At 52.6% G+C, this 16,074-nt stretch overlaps 6 protein-coding genes across 6 annotated transcripts; 3 read left to right on the top strand and 3 right to left on the bottom strand.

Annotated features, from left to right (window-relative positions):
- Positions 1–855: 855 nt before the first annotated feature.
- Positions 856–2,069, top strand: TOM20 (TOM complex receptor protein TOM20; the record flags this gene model as incomplete). Its single annotated transcript, XM_076679473.1, has 4 exons — positions 856–997; positions 1,126–1,236; positions 1,345–1,419; positions 1,516–2,069. 4 exons carry the CDS (start codon positions 856–858, stop codon positions 2,067–2,069), a joined length of 882 nt encoding a protein of 293 aa, XP_076533381.1.
- Positions 2,070–2,325: 256 nt separating this feature from the next.
- Positions 2,326–3,977, bottom strand: GSH2 (glutathione synthase; the record flags this gene model as incomplete). Its single annotated transcript, XM_076679472.1, has 2 exons — positions 2,326–3,145; positions 3,226–3,977. The coding sequence occupies 2 exons, from the start codon at positions 3,975–3,977 to the stop codon at positions 2,326–2,328; spliced, it is 1,572 nt and encodes a 523-aa protein (XP_076533380.1).
- Positions 3,978–4,080: 103 nt separating this feature from the next.
- Positions 4,081–5,938, top strand: JCM15063_002083 (uncharacterized protein; the record flags this gene model as incomplete). Its single annotated transcript, XM_076679471.1, has 6 exons — positions 4,081–4,128; positions 4,212–4,321; positions 4,388–4,537; positions 4,612–4,733; positions 4,799–5,386; positions 5,460–5,938. 6 exons carry the CDS (start codon positions 4,081–4,083, stop codon positions 5,936–5,938), a joined length of 1,497 nt encoding a protein of 498 aa, XP_076533379.1.
- Positions 5,939–6,294: 356 nt separating this feature from the next.
- On the bottom strand, positions 6,295–9,326 carry JCM15063_002082 (uncharacterized protein; the record flags this gene model as incomplete). The annotated part of the gene is made up of 8 exons (XM_076679470.1): positions 6,295–6,624; positions 6,723–6,902; positions 6,984–7,011; positions 7,113–7,606; positions 7,668–7,729; positions 7,796–8,302; positions 8,382–8,757; positions 8,847–9,326. 8 exons carry the CDS (start codon positions 9,324–9,326, stop codon positions 6,295–6,297), a joined length of 2,457 nt encoding a protein of 818 aa, XP_076533378.1.
- A 512-nt stretch (positions 9,327–9,838) lies between these two features.
- On the bottom strand, positions 9,839–11,292 carry JCM15063_002081 (uncharacterized protein; the record flags this gene model as incomplete). Its single annotated transcript, XM_076679469.1, has 9 exons — positions 9,839–9,962; positions 10,036–10,367; positions 10,440–10,499; positions 10,572–10,656; positions 10,724–10,781; positions 10,844–10,856; positions 10,916–11,007; positions 11,088–11,157; positions 11,233–11,292. The coding sequence occupies 9 exons, from the start codon at positions 11,290–11,292 to the stop codon at positions 9,839–9,841; spliced, it is 894 nt and encodes a 297-aa protein (XP_076533377.1).
- Positions 11,293–11,552: 260 nt separating this feature from the next.
- Positions 11,553–12,966, top strand: TRP4 (anthranilate phosphoribosyltransferase; the record flags this gene model as incomplete). The annotated part of the gene is made up of 4 exons (XM_076679468.1): positions 11,553–11,611; positions 11,675–12,101; positions 12,161–12,544; positions 12,634–12,966. The coding sequence occupies 4 exons, from the start codon at positions 11,553–11,555 to the stop codon at positions 12,964–12,966; spliced, it is 1,203 nt and encodes a 400-aa protein (XP_076533376.1).
- Positions 12,967–16,074: the final 3,108 nt, after the last annotated feature.

Raw genomic sequence — 16,074 nt, 5'->3', positions numbered from 1 at the left:
GCTGATGAGGGTTTCGCTAGTAGCGAGTCGGAAGCAGACCGCAGCCTCTCCACGAACAATCGATCAAAGATGTCTACGACGTGATGGCCCAGAGATATCGCAGATCGTCTGGACTCGCCGACAAGGTGAAGGTAGAACGACAAAGCAGCCGAGAGAGGGCTCGAGAGCCGATCTCATTCGAGATCAGGGGATCGTGCACGCGGCACGCACTTTCCTCCGCCGAAGGTCCCGAACTTCGTGCCAGGTCGCAGAGCTGTCAAGTCGGTCGAGTTTTGGGAGCGCACAATGGTACCACAGACAGAGTACAGGGTCTGCGCAGCGAAATTCTCGCAACACAAGTTGACAAAACTCGCGAGTGACTGTAACTGCCCACAGACGATTACTCGCTTCCTTTCTGTTAATTGCTTGTCATAGTGTCCGAATTGCGGACGAGTTACGACACGCTTCAAGTCAGTGCCCAAGCCGTAATCGAATGAGACTAGAGCCAAGAGATTCTCGGCCGTCGGTGCTGCCTACGGTGCCCGCTCTGACATTTCCGCGAGCGAGGAGATCAACGAGAGAGCAGTGAAGTTCTCACGACGTCATGCACGTGTTGTGTGCGGTGTCGGAACGAGGGCGGTGATCCAACCTTGGCCGAGAGGCGGCGAGAGGGTCGCAGCAGGCAGTCCTCGCGCAGGGGCCAACGATCCAGAGTTTGAAGCATGTTCCAAGTAGCTCTCGAACGAGATACTGGGCAGTGTCGAAGGTGTCAGGAATCGTGTGATGAGGATTACCTAGTTGATGATCAAAGTTGCAGCAAGACCCGGTCGCTGCCTTGTCGCTCACTCTTCCCCATTTCGAGTAAAAAGTTCAGCAATGTCGGCTGCGCCTTCGACTTCGTTCAACCCTCTCAAGATCGCGTTGACCGCGACGGGCGTGATCGCCGCTGCGACGGTGGGCTACGCCGTCTACTTTGACTACAGGCGCCGCAACGATGCCGTATTCCGCAAGAACCTCCGTACGCTCCTGTTCCCAGAACCCGGACACCCCCTTTCTCGACCCTGTGCGAATGCTGACTCGCCGGGAAACCCCTTGTACCCTGCGAATTTGTTTGCGACCCGAATCGCTCGATCTTGATCATCACAGTCAAGGAGTACAAGAAGGTTGACAAGAAGGTCAAGCATGCTCAAGAGGCAGGCAAGGAACAGATCCAGGCTGCACTCAAGCGCGCGATCGAACTCGCCAATGCCGAACCCGGTCAGTCTCTCTCCTCCTCGCTCTCAACCTCCCCGTTCCCCCTTCTTCATGCGTGCTCAAGCTTCGAGTGACTGACCTTATACACCCGCTCGGGGTTGAAAATAACAGTGCCGACGACTGCCGAGGGCAAGGAGCAATTCTTCATGGAACAAGTTGCCCTCGCTGAACAACTCGCTGCTCGATGTAAGCCTCTCTGCACCCTAGGGTTCCATGGCCCTGCCAATATACTGACGACGCACCTTTGGGCAAAACCCCCCCTTCGATCAAAATAAAATACAGCGCCCGAGTTTTACGTCGCTGCGGCCATCTCGTTCTACAAGGCGCTCAAGGTGTACCCGGCGCCTCAAGAGTTGATCATGATTTACCAAAAATCTCTTCCTCCTGCCGTGTTCGACCTCGTGATGGAACTCATCTCGCTCGAGATCAACGCTGCCGCTTCTTCCCGAAGTGCCGGTCCCGCTGCTGGATCGAGACCTGCAGTTCAAGAGGATCCGATCCTGCAAGAACTCGAGGAAGGTGAACTTGGCGAGAACCAAGCCGAGAAGCAAGGTCAAGAACAGGAGGAAGAGATTCAAGTCACGGCTCCTACCACTGCTTCTTCGACTCAAGGGTCTGAATCGTCCCCGACGAGCAGTGGTTCGTTCGTGCACGTTGAAACCGACACGAACGAAGGTGAAGCGGTCAAGGTCGAAGTCGGTACCAACGATGAGAACGAAGCCACTCCTGCTGTTGTTGCCGAGGAGGACAAGAAGGAGGACGACGAGGTCGAAGCTACGTCGGAAACCCCTGCGACTCAATCCGATGATCCTCCTGAGGAACCCATCGCCGCTTAAGCAGACTCTAACTTGCTCGCACACTCTCCCATTGCACAACCCACCCACCCACACACACTCTCTCTCTTTTCCTCGTTGTCTCTGTACATAACCCCGACTTTTTCCTTCTCGTTACTTTGAGACAGGAAAACTTAGGACGCTCCCTTTTTCATTTCTTCTATGATTGCAAAATCTAGCAAAAGACACCTTGTTTCCTCTTGCCGAGTAGCCGAACAAAAGCCGAGAGCAGAAGAAGAAGAAGATTGCAGGGTATCCTCTAAACGAGGAGAGGACTGTCTAGAACCGAGAATCCGACTGCGATCCCACCTTCGTCTGAATCCCTCCCTTTCGTCCTCAACAAATGTCCGACCGTTTCATTCTTCAACACGTGACATTGTTCTCCTGCTTGTTCTCGCAAGAGCATGATGCCATAGATCCCAAGTTCGGAAACGACTTGATCCCGGTTCGCGACGGCTTGACCCGCTTTGACCAAGACTTGTTCCGAATCTCGAGGAGGTTCAATCAGTTCCATCAAAATGTACCCTTCTTGACCTTTGACTTGATCTTGTCCTTCTTCTCCTTGTTGTTGTTGTCTTTCGAGATCACGTTGTGCGAGTTGATCCAAAAAGGGAGGAATATCGGTTCGATAGATATTGTTGCCCCCTCCTTCCCTCTGAGGTTTCAACACGTATCGTTCCGGATGACTCTTCGCAAACCGTTCTCCAACTCCATTCGGTTCCATACTTTCCAACCCAACAAAACTCTTCTCGATCCGATTCAAAAGTTCAGGTTCATCGATGAATTGACCTAGTTGGGTTCGATCGCTGAGGACTTGTTGTACTTTTTTCGCACCTGCGAGTTGCATTGCGACTGAAGGACATTTGATCGCGAGCGACCTTTCGACGAGTAATCGAGTTGACCATTCTTGAGAGGTGTAGTAATCGGTCGGACTGTACGCCGTGCGGTAGTACACGACTGAAATCTCGATCGGCGTCGAGTTGGAACGAGGAGAGTACAGGAGTGCACAAGTGGTAGGGTCCAACGAGAGGGTCGTTCTCAATTGACTGAACGGGACTCGAACGAGAGGAACCTTGTGTCTTTTTTGCGTGAGTTCAAAGATTGATCAGCTTTCGAGATCTAACAAATCGGGGAAAAACCGCGAGAGGTAGTGATTCACTTGTTGGTGACTTCCCACTCGAGGAGGCGTTGATCAAACGCGTTGCGTTCTCCATCTTGAATGACCATCATGATTTTGGCATGTTTCGGATTTGGGTACGCTCGATGAGCATCGACCAACCCTCTCGCGATCCCTTCTAACGCTTGATTAGCGGGCAAGCGGTCCGAGGACGATGGGTCGAGCAGGGGGTATCCAGGAGGGTACTTGTCCGTTTCGAGCAAGTACCGATGCAGTTGCGACACTCTGGTCGACAAGGCTCCAAACGAAGACGAGATCGTGTTGAACTCGACTTGTTTCAAGGTCCAATCTTGCGGTCTCGAGTCGGCAGGAGCATGCACGAGGTAATCGGATCGAAAGATGCCGAGCGAGATGGGTTGCTTGATCCCTTCTTGGAGTACGGTCGAGTAAATGTCGTACAGTTGACGTTGAAACTCGTCGACGCGTTGAACGGTGCCTCCGATCACTCGAGCGAGAAAGGCGTGCGAAGTCGTGATCCGGGCGTACAGTTCGTTGTAAATGGGTTGCAACGCGAGTGCTTCTTGGAACAACCGTCGGGGGAACGGGGTCGGGTACAACGAGTACGGCGCGTGGATTGCTCGAGTCGAGTCGAGCGAGGTTGAACCAGGTCCGGCTACCGGAACGGGCACGGGGCGCAACACGAGACCGATCGAGAGCGCATAGTCAGAAGCAACCTCGAGGAGCTCGACCTCTTCTTCAGACGAGATCACCGGAGGGTACTCGCTGACCATCATGGGTGGTTGAATGAGAGAGAGAGAGCGAGATGATTCATCGCTCCACCTTGTCCTCTCTCCCTCTCTCTCTCTGCCTACTCTCGATTGAGGCACCTCGCGTACGATGGACTGGCTCGCAGATCGTGTCGACTCACTCGCCAAACAAGCCTCGGTCCGTCCTTGCAGTCGAATCGATCTGCTCTCGAGTGTCTGCACGTGGTTCCCTCGCACTGATCCTTGATACATCCTCGACAGGAGATTACCCTGTACGATGTCAAGTCGGCCGTCAACAAAGCCAAGGCGTACGCCCTCAACTTGACCGAGTACGAGCAAAAGGTGCGCGAGGCGACGAATGACGATCCTTGGTTCGTCTCTCTCTCTCTCTCGGAACTCTTGCGCTGCGACCGACAAGCTGAATTATGAGCACACAGGGGAGCAAGTTCGACCTTGATGCAAGACATTGCTCGGGGCACGTTCGATTTTCAACTGTTCAACGAGATCATGCCCACCATCTACTCGCGCTTCACCGAGAAGGAAGCTCGTCAATGGCGCCAGATTTACAAGGCTCTTGTTCTCATCGAGTTGCGTCCATATTTCCTGTCTCTTTATACTATGCAACTCGAAGAAACTCACCTCGCTCGTCACGCAATTCTAGATACCTCGTCAAGAATGGATCAGAACGCGTCATTGACGACGCGCGTAGTCACTTGAGCTTGATCAAAGTCTTGCGCAACTTTCACTACATTGACGAAGCTGGCAAAGATCAAGGCATCAACGGTAAGATTGTCGTTCGATCTTTCCGAACTACTTTGGCTCATGCTTTTTTTTCCTTTTTCGTCCAGTTCGCAACCGAGCGAAAGAGCTTGGGGAACTCTTATCCGACCTCGATCGCGTGCGTCAGGAACGTCGCAAGGCGAAACAGAACCGCAACAAGTACACCGGAGTCGGCAACGATGGACTTGGAGGAGGAGGAGGTCCTAGCTTCACGAGTGCGAGTGGGAGCAGGTACGGAGGGTTCGGGTCCGACTCGTTCAACTCGAACCAAGACTCGTCGTATGGTCCGAGTTCTTCCTCTGCAGGAGGGTTCTCGGATTCGACGAGGAGAGAACAACCAGGAGATTTCGAAGAGTACGATGCTGGCGACGACGAGGATCACGTATCGCACCCGGCTCCACCTCCTCCTCGAGGGTCCTCTTCGACCCGACCTTCGAGAACGACTCAACCTAATGCTGCGAAATCGACCTCGACCCCTTCTTCGAAACCGGCCCCTCCGAAACAACCCGAGGTCAACTTGTTCGATTTCGACGATGACGAACCTCTCGGAGGAGGAGGAGCAGGCACGACCGTCTCTCCCGCTCCACCACCGAAACCTTCTGCTTCATTGTTCTCGACTCCTGGGAGCACAGTTCAAGCGGCTGCGAGTCTCGACGGTTCGTTTTTCGCTCATCGTCCCCGCTTGTCCCTGGCCATTGATTGATCCTCTCTCTCTCTTGTGATTTCTAGATGACTTCGATGATTTCCAATCGGCAGTACCCATCAGTGCTCCGGCTCAACCTCCTTCGTACCAACCTTCGTCACAACAGAATGTGTTTGCTATGCTCAACAATAACAACAACTCTTCCCAACCATCCCAACCGAAACCCTCTACCGTTCTGAACCCTACTCCAACTTTCCAAGCTCCAACTACTCGGAACCCCATGTCTTCTCAACTCCCGAAACCTTCTGTCGCATCCTCCTCCTCCTCATCGGGAGGTGGTGGAGCCGATTTCTCAGATCTCTTCTCGTTCTCTTCTTCTTCTTCGACAACGACTCCTGCTACTTCAAAGCCTGGAGGAGCAAAGTTGAGCATGCAAGAGATTGCAGCTCAGAAACGACAAGAACAATTGTTTTCGTCTTCTACACCTGCGACCTCGTTTGGAAGTGCTCCTGCTGCCACGAACAAGAACCAGAGTATCGGAGATGGATGGGACAGTTTGATCTGAGCTCTTGATGCCCGAGAAGGTTTTTTTCGTATCGGAGCAGTTATCTCTCTCCCTGGAATGTTCCAAGCTCCTTGTCTGTTTTTTTCATTTCGAGTCTTGGGGTTTCTCTCCTCTCGATGTGTCGACCTGCCATTTCTTTCTCTTTCTTTTTTTGTTCAGATTCTTTCTTTCTCTTTTTGTTCATGTCTTTTTTCTGTAATAATCCTTTCTGCCTCTTGCTCCCTTTCGCTCTTGTGTCGCAAATGTTCCTTTGGAGATTTCTCTTTGCTACAAAACTAATGTCGTCTTTCCTCAGCTTCAAACCCTCAAGATAAAGAGGACACCCTAAAGGGCAAAAGGTCTTTTGTTGTTTGATTTCAGGGAACTCGCACGTACGCGTTAGCTTCCATCCATTCGATCCATTCTTTGACAAACCTGGATCCTGTCACGACACCCTTCTTCCTCTCTTCCTGGTCGTTTCGATCCTCGTCTGCTGTTGTGCTTGGTTCGACATTCTCTTCTTCCTCGTCTTCCCCTTCAAGTGAATCAAATTCATCTTTGATCGAGTTTGTCCGATTCTTGTGGTTTGAAGGTTCTTGTCCTCCTTTTTTCAGAGTTTCAGAATCTCCAACGACAACCAATTGTCGTCTAGGTCTCGTCATGGCGACGTTCAACCTCCTCATCTCTTTCAAGAATCCAATCTCTCCCTGTTTCTCAAACCAAACCCCCGCAAAAACAACATTCATTAGTGAAAAAAGTGCGTGTATCTTTCCCTTCAAGAGAAAAAAAGAAAGGGAATACTTACGGATTCGTTGGAACGTACGAGCGAGATGATGACGACATCGTTCTCTCGACCTTGGTTCGAATCGATCGAACCAATCTCAATCTCGGGGTACAGTGGACTGATCGTAGTCGAGAGTAACATGACTTGAGAGTTGTAAGGTGAGATGAGCGAGATTGATTTCGGTGGAATCCCCGATTCGACCTGGTTCAGAATCCGCAATTGTTTCATCAAGCTCTGTTGACTGGGAAGAGAAGCGACAAGGAGAAGAAAAAAATCGCGTACGAGGAATTTGACATAGTTGAGCACGATCCTGTTGGCGAGAGAGAGGAATCGTAGGAATTGGATCAATCTCCCAACCCCGGCGATATCGGGAAAAGGACGCGTCCACGGTCGGAAGAGCACCCGACTCACTCGGCTTCGTTCTCGTTTGATTTTGATTGAGACCCGTATTGACCTTTACCAGCTACACTTTTGCCCCCACCACCACTGTCTTCGTCTCCTGATCTCTCGTACATGGCGAGTCCGGCCGTATCAAAGAACACGACCGGTTCGTTCAAATCTTCGTGATCCGGTTCCCCATCTGGTTGATCATCTGCCTCGGACAACAAATCCTCCAATTGTCGATGTTCGACACTCGAATCGGGTACGAGTTGGCGTTCGTACAGCATGAGCGAAGGGAACTCGTTGATCTTGCGGTTGAACCGGTACTGAACCTTGAGCATGCGACGGATTTCAGGTCCGTGCAGTGCAAGCAAGCGAGAGAACAAGGTCGTCTCGAGGGTCTTCGAGAGTTCAAGCTGGCCCTGTCCGCGAGGAGCAGTAGCGAACGAAGACGCAGATTTGTGAGAGAGAGATGAAGAGTCGAGAGATTTGAGTGTTGGGGGCAGTTGCAAATGATCTCCAGCCTGTGACAGGTAGGTCCAGATGAGCAACAGAAGGTGAGGCATCGTTGTATGGTAGACTTGCGAGAATGAGCTTTTTGCCTCGAGTGATCGGGATCCAGCATGCCGGTTCTGTCGCTTGTGCAGCTGCGAGATATGTGATCAAGTCAGCTGATTAGACGTGGCTATTCGGAGCGGATCCTCTTTTCTCACCTTCGTCGATAATGACGACATCAAACTGATCGAATTTGTCCAATACTTTGCCTCCTGCACCATGCGTCGTAGCAAGCACGAGTCTTTTGCCTCCAAGCACTTCGTTGCCAATCCCGGCGAACCTCCTCCTCATCTCCCGTCTCAGGTCTCTCACTTGGTCCCATTTCTCTTTTCTCTGACTTCCTTTCGGTCGAATTTTACGATCCCGACTGTTGAGTTCTTGCTCGAGGTTCGAGAGATCGACTTTGATGTCTTGAATCAATGCGGTCGCATCGGTTTGAGCCGACTGCGAATCGAGAGTGTGGTGGGTGAGCGAAGACAAGATTCGTGCTGGATGTCCCAGCCTCGTGAGAGGGATCACAGGGATCGGAGTGTCGGAACTCGAGGACGTCGAGAGTCGTAGGAGGATGTTGTCGACCGACAAATTGGATGCGCCACACACGAGGACTCGCAAACCTTGCACGAGCACTAACTGTCGAACGAGTTCGACCAAAGTTTGAGTTTTGCCTGTTTGCGCGCGAAAAAGAAAGCATCTTCTTTGATCAGTCTCTACTTTGGTCATGCCCTATCCGTAATGAGGACTCACCGGTTCCAGGAGGACCCCAGATCGCGGCGACTTCGTTCGAACGCAGCGCGAATTCGATCGCTTCTTTCTGACTCTCGTTCAGTCGCGAGTCAAAGTATTTGATGTTGTCTTTCTTGAGAGCGTCGTTGGTCTGGTCAAGAGTAGGGGAGGCGACTCCGAGGAGGACAGAGTAGAGTGGAGACTGGACAGGCGGAGGCGAGGACGAAACTGCATTGGTCGCTTCGGAAACTGCGTTGTCAGCGGCAGTCGCGTCTGACACTGGGGTCGTGGCTTTTGAAGTGTGGCCTTCGAGCGCTTCGAGCCCGCGAATCGTTTGGCGCAAGAAATGAATCTGTCGGGTAAAAGTGGATGGATTCGCTACTTTGAGACTGATCTCCTACGCAGAAGAGTTCGTCAGCACAAGCCGCGCATCTCGGAACGACATCCAAAGGGAACAGACATGGTGACGCGATCGCTCCATTCTACCTCGTCGTCTTCGCTGCTGCTCTTGTGGTTCGAGTCGTTCAAAACGAGCGTAATCTTTTCGTTTCCAACCTTGTACACAACCGCATCTATCCCATCATCATCTGGCGAAGCGCTGCCCTTCGCGTTAGATGTACCAGACGCAACCTTTTTGCCCTTTTTCGAAGTTGCCGCCGTACTGGACGAGCTCGCAGAATTGCGAATCCTCGCCAGATCGCCAACGCGGAGATCGTGTGGTGGAAACTTTGGGTCCTGGTGCCATGCGCTGCTTCGAACTAACTCGACCGACCGCCTCCCGCCAAGTCCTCCCGAATTGGTAGCGGCAGTCAAGTTGTTCAAAGCTAGGCCCGAACGCTGCAAGACCGATAGCGGAGTCGAGGTTAGGAGGAGATGCGACTCTTGCTCCTCGGCGAGTTGTTCGAGTTCGACTAGCTTGATCAAGTGTTCGAGAAAGGCGACAGGCGAAGCCCTAGGTGGTGACATCATACGCGGTAACCGCTTACAATGAGCGACGGTAGATTCCGTGTAGATCGAGTCGTGATCCGAGTCGCAACAGTCTGGCTGGATCTAAAGTGGACCGCGCGTGATAGTCGAGAGACAACGAATAAGCAGATGAGTCCGATGACGTGGCACAGACGAATTCATAAACGCGCTGCTGCTGTACGTTCTTCTGCAGCGAGAGGGACTGCATTCCATCACCCAGTAACTTTGACAAGCAGCAAGGTTACACAGTCGCTCAGCCTTGCGCTGCAGCTCCCCGGCACCTCGTCGCGCCGCATCCCGAATCTTGAGCCCCGTCTCTCCTACGCGTCAGCTCGACTCGAGTCATCGTCGACGCATTTAGCGACTGGTTGTCGGACTTGAATACACCGGGAACCCTTCCGGGCTGGTCGAACATGCATGAGACAAAACAGAATGTGGTTTGAAGCGATCCTCGTCATTGCCTATCGAGCTACTCGCAACAACCGGAAAGGGTGATCCCGCCTCCTGCCCATTCAATTCCCGATCAACTTTTCGACGACTTGATCTTCACTACACCGTTCCTTGTTCCCTCGTCTCCAATTCAGCCTTTTGAGAGTGTCGATGACTTGAGCCGTCTCGAATCCCATCTGACTGAAGCTGTAATCCATTCAGAATCAATCAGGTCAGATCCAATTTGGAAAGTCCACGAAATAGTGCGAGAACGATTTACGTTTCGACATCCTGCCAGTCCAATCCGCTCAGTTTCGTTTCCTTCTTGAACCCTTCAAGTGCCGACATCGACGATGTTGTACCAGGTTCTACTACTTGAATATCATCATCGTCATCGTCTTCTTCGTCGGTTTGGTTCTGGGCGTGGCGATTGAATCGATCGATCCTGAGTCCGTCGCCTTCAGACAATTGAGATCGAGTACGAGGTCGTTTCGTTCTTTGCCCTTCCTGGTCTCGACCATTCTCTGAACTTTTCGATGTTGTACCGCTGGATCGCGGGGCCGTCTTTGACGTTGCCGAGGAAGACGAAACGGAAGGTTTCGCCGCATATACCTGTAGAAAAGATACGACCGATCAGGTCAAGGAGAGAGATTGACAGAAAGAGGAGAGAGATTGAGAACTAGCCTCGGTCCAGAATTTCGCAGTTTCTTCGAACCCGGCTCGATCTGTCAAGTAATGTTTCGCCTATGCCATCATCGTCCGAGAGAACCTTCAATCTCGAGTTCGATGATCAGGAGCAGAGAGAGTTTCTCTCACAACTTCAGCATCTTGAGGGTCGTTCGGTTCCGGAGTCGACAGCAGGGATTGTAACGACACGAGACACGTTCTCAAAGTGAACACTCTGGAGCGTAATCACGCAGTATCAGCAATAGACATCACTGATAACGGAACACAAGAGGGAGACTTGCGGAGACCAGGAGGTCTTGAGGATGTCTAGGCAGATGTACCCCGAGGCTGAAGAGACATCTACAAGAGGGACCAATCTCAGTCTTTCTGTACATAGCTTCACTCTGAGTAAAGTTATTCACTCGGGTGATAGACCTGAAGAGTAGAAATTCATGAGTTCTGGCCCGAGAGAGAGAGGGATCAAGGGTACAAACTTTGGTAATGAACTTCATCTTGAGGGGCTCGAAGGGATACCGATCGGGAGCCTGTACGTCGACATTGAACCAGCCTCCTTCGTAGGGAGTCCCTAGCGAAACCGGACAACCCCACACGTTCAACGGTCAAAGGCGGGAGAGCGGTGAAGAAGCGGTACAATCTTGTTCTCACCGGTGGGTCCTGGGAAGCTGCCGACAAAGTGATCGATCTTGCTGTCGACCTGTTCGACCTTGACTACGGTCTGTGCACGCAGGGCGGATGGTTTGGATCAGCAATGAATCAGAGGTTCCGATGAGCGGGGGTCTGGAAGCAGTACATCTTTGTGACACTCTTGCAGCTCGCGTGCGAGACGTTTTGATCGAGCAGGACCGCTCATGTTTGGATAGTAGGCGTAGAAGACGGTTCGCTGGTCGAGACGATGATGTCAAAGTGTACACGACACCTTCGTGGCGGTTCTGAAAGAGCGCTGGCGGTAGGCTGCAGTATCTCTGGGGTCTCTGAAAGATTTATTTGATGATCCAGTGGCGTGTACAAGGCGGGACTGTCGAAACTAGATCAAGCCGGACGAATCGCGACTCTCGCGCGCGACACGCCAAACTCCGAGCCTCTACACTCTCTCGCTAGTTTCAGCACACAATGGAATCGACTCGGGCAGGAACGTCGACGCATGATGCGACCGTGACGGCTATGATTGGGTTCGTCGCTGATTCTGTCGCCAATCCGTCTTAACTCCGTCTGACTCTTGCTCTCGCTTGCAGCGGTGGTACCCCGCCTGCAACCGGTACAACAACGCCTCAGGTCGTACCCGAACCACAAGACGCTCTCACTCCGGCCACCTTTGCACCGCTGCTCAAGAAGCTGGTCCTGACTCCAGCCGAATTCACTCGATCCGACTGTCATGCCGCATTCTCGCACCTCGCGCATCCGACTGCAGCTCTCGAATCCCAAATTGGAGCGTTCCTTGCCGCGCTCAGGATGACCCAGAAGGACGGACAACCCGAAACTGTGGCCTGCTGCGCCGAGGTCATGTCGGATCATGCTGTCCAGGTCTCGCTCGACCACGAACATGCCACACTCGGCCCCGTGTGCGACATTGTCGGAACTGGAGGCGACGGTCACAACACGTTCAACGTGAGCACGACCGCTGGAATCGTTGCGGCCGGTGCAGGCGCTCGAGTCTTTAAAGTACGCTCCATCCTTCTTCCAAGCTCTCGAAATATGCTCAAGTTGGGTTGGTTCTGCAGCACGGTAACAAGGCCGCGACCTCGTCGTCTGGATCAGCCGATATTCTCCTCTCGCTCGGATGTCCCGTCACAACGCTCCCTCCGACCTCGATCCCGACCTTGTCCGAATCGTGCTCGTTCCTGTTCCTGTTTGCTCCATTGTACCACCCTGCGATGGTTCACCTAGCGCCGATACGCAAACAGTTGCCGTTCCCAACCATTTTCAACGCGTTGGGCCCGTTGATCAACCCGGTCAAACCGAAACGGTTGATCGTCGGGGTTCATTCCGAGTACCTTGGACCCGTGTTTGCCGAAACGCTCAAACTCAGTCCGGGACTCGAGAAGGCTTGGGTCGTTTGTGGCAAGGAAGGGTTGGACGAGATTTCGATCGCGGGTGAATCTCACGTATGGCGCCTTTTTGACTTTTTCTGACTCTCTCGGTCTATCGATCGCTCCTGTTGACGAGGCTTTCCTGTTCTGCGTGTTATCCCCAGGTTTGGCAAGTGACACCGACTTCGATCGACTACTTTGTCGTCACTCCAGAACAGTTCGGATTGTCTCGACACCCACTCTCGTCCGTGACGGGAGGAACCCCAACCGAAAATTCGGAGACTCTCTTGTCCCTTCTCGGAGGCAAATTGTTGACCGAAGACCCGGTCGAAAACTTTGTCGTGTTGAACGCGGCAGCACTCTTGTTGGTCAGTGGAGTTGTCGCGACTGAACAGGAAGGAGTTGAACGGGCACGAGAGAGTCTACGGAATGGGAAAGCGTTGAAAGCGCTTGAAGAATTCAGGGACAAGAGTCAGGCCATGGTCAAACAGCTATAGACTTGGAAAAGCTCGAATCGGAGGAATAGAAAACCAAAAAAGGTGTCCGTTCTTGGCAGCTTGAGACATTGCCTGAGCGCCCTATTTCTACTTGTGCAGGACCTGGAAGTGAGAGATTCGTGGTCAGACTGTGAGGCAAATGGCTAGCGGTCCCACTCGCCAACCTCTACGGTGAATTCGTGAAACTGAGAATCTTTCCGGTCTCGTCTCGGACCATGGCTCCTCCAGGTGAGCTGAACTTGATTGAAGGTCGTCGAAGGTGTCAAGCGCAATGATATGAAGATCGAAGGTATCGAGGCGAAGGCTACTCGTGTCATCTTACAATTTTTGTATCACCCAGGAACACTCTCTCTTCTGTCGCAACTCGATCCAGGCCCAGAGATCACAGAGTGAACGTCGAAAAAGGATAAAAAAAAATCAAAAAAAGGATAATGGGATGCCCGACAGCGCCGACCAGGAGTGGAATGGAGGGGCCATCGCGGCAGCCAGGAGGGCAAGCCCAAGAACTGACTGCACCGGCGCTCAAAGATTAGAGTGATTGAATGAGCTCCCCGATGGGGAGCTACCAGTAATCACACTGGTAAGAACAGATACTACACTTGATCTAAGCCAAAAGGCCAGAAGGTTAAGAAAAGTGGGAGAGCGTGTCCGCAAACGACGGCGCCAAAAAACTTGTTTGACGCAACTGCGGGTGCGTACATTCTCTGCGCAACCTGTCGTCACTTTTGATTTTTAAAGCTTGAAGACAAGTTTAGGAATAATGGTCAAGTCGGAAAGGGGGGCACAGTCGAAACGAGCGGGAACTGTTTCGGTGTTTTTTCACCCGTCAGCTCTCTCTCTACACCTGGTTTCCGCTGTATCGTGACTAGAAATATAGAAGCGGTCTGTCATTATGCCAAGAGGACGATACGCGGGATCTGCGAAGGTCAGCTATAAGCTACGAGGGCAATTTCGAGAACTGGCACGTGCACGGACATTCTGTGCAACTGAACGGCTGACACTGTATACGCGATTTCGCATTTCGAGCGAGGAAACATCATGCGATGCTAAAGATTGACTAGCTCGATCCAAACCAGCGTCTGGCAGAATTGATCGCGAACCCTTGTCGCAACGAAGACCTCACCCCTTTACTGTTTTGAGAGCACATCCAGCTTTACAATACGACGATCCCGAGCATATGAGCTACACATGCCTGTACGCTTCCTTACTTGTGATGTAGCGAGGAGAATCGAGTGCAGTGCTCGAGCCACTGGCGAGGAGCCGAGCAGTAAGCGCCTGCTACCCACTCCTGTCGATGTAGTGCGCCACAGGCAACTTTGTTATGGCCATATCGTCTCGAACTGAAGCAGGAGGATATCGGATTGTCTCAGACGCTGTTGTGAGGATCGACACACCGGATTCTCAAGCTAGTCGCCGAGAATCGCGCTAGACCTCGACCAAAAAATTGCTCACTGACAATGCTCTCGAATCGACAATACAGAGGAAGGCACAATCGTCTCGTGGATCACCGTCCTGCGATGGTCTGTACTTAATAAGTACAAGCATTGCAGCTCAGCGAAAACGGCCCTACACAGGGACGAAATAGTCAGCAGGAACTAAGCACGTTTTGCTCCGGCATTCGCAATGGTGCATTCTCACTGGCTGGTGGCTCGGCGACGGCAGTGTTGGAGCGCAAAATGTATACGATTCGAGGCTGCCAACTCGGACTCGAGCATGTCCCGAGCCGACCCCTCAGATGTTGTCCCGCCTCTGCATAGCTCTATACCGATTTCGATAATCTTAGCGTCGAGCTCTTGTCGAGAACGACCCGCTCAATATAAAAAGCGTGCATCATTACGGGTCCCCGAGAGAACAAACACTCTGACGAAAGGCCTGGTGGAGACAATTTGCGTAGCTCAAGTCGCAGGCCGTGCGATTGTGTTCAAAACCCGGTCCAGGCGTTGTTCGGCACGAACCTCTCGTTCGGTCTCGTCACTCCAGAAACTAGCGCGGACTTTCTCACGAGGCGAGGACCGGGATGGAGATTCTACTCTTGCTTCCCTTCTCTTCACTCCACCTCGACCGGCCTCCTTCAAACATGGCCTTCGAGCTATCAAGCTACCAAGACTGAGATTAGTCGCCTGGATCCAACATCTGCCCTTCATTCCCATGGGCAGGCGAATTCGGGGAACGGGCAGTGGCGCTGACGGTTTCGTCCTCTTGCGGAAGGTTGCTGGGCGGGAAGAAGCCTTCAGTCGGGTCCCGGATGTGCTGGCAGAAGATACGCCAAGCCTCGTTGTGCTCCCAGTCATAGTGGATATATTCGTCCGACTCCAGCGAATTCTGGTGACCGGTGAGATCCAGGCATGGCACGAAAAAGTGCCGGTCCGCAGCTGGTCGGTGAAGGTTGAGTCCGTCGCTTGAGCTCCAACGCCAGGGTGACTCGGCAGTCTGTCCGGTTACGGGTCAATTGCTTACTCAAAGCAATCGCTCGCAAAGAGAAAAGACTCACTTGAATATCGTGTCCGGACTCAGCGGCGAAAGTCGTGGCCGCCTCGGCAGCTGCTTCGGTGGCGAAAACAAGCATCCTAAAGCACAGCGATGTCCCGATGTTAGGCAGCGCGAGCAACGCCGAATCAGGGTAGACCGACACTCTAGTTTCCGTTCGACTCGCGCAGAGCAAGTCGTAATCGCGTGCAAGTTCTGTCAATAGAGGAGCCTAGCGAGACGATGTCAGCACGCTTGCAGACGCGGTCATAAGCACGAGTCAGCTGACCGTATCCAAGTTCATGCCGCGGATGGCAGTCGTCAGAATGCTGCGGGTCGGACGAGACGACATGAAGAAGCTCTTCTCCAACCACGCGCGTCTATGTTCGTTGAAGCCGAGCCGCGGCATCTTGAGGACCTTGTGCTGGCCAGAAAAGCGCGTACAGACGACGATGGTGGAAAGAGACTCTGGAATGTCAATCCGGTAGCGCGTCACTCTTTCTTGCGCACCATCGAGAGCCAAACCAGCCGAACGCCCAAGTAGGTAGGAACAGACGTAGCGATCAGTCGACAGATCCATTACGACTATGACATCGCGCAAAGACCCCCGCTCATTCCCTTGTCCGCCTCGTGAAACCGTCG

This window comes from Sporobolomyces koalae (genome assembly GCF_050403365.1).
Source record: "Sporobolomyces koalae JCM15063 DNA, S_koalae_JCM15063T_v1_ctg23, whole genome shotgun sequence".
Lineage (NCBI taxonomy): Eukaryota > Fungi > Basidiomycota > Microbotryomycetes > Sporidiobolales > Sporidiobolaceae > Sporobolomyces > Sporobolomyces koalae.
Note: the sequence above shows the minus strand (reverse complement) of the source record. Positions and strands in the feature narration are given on the sequence as shown.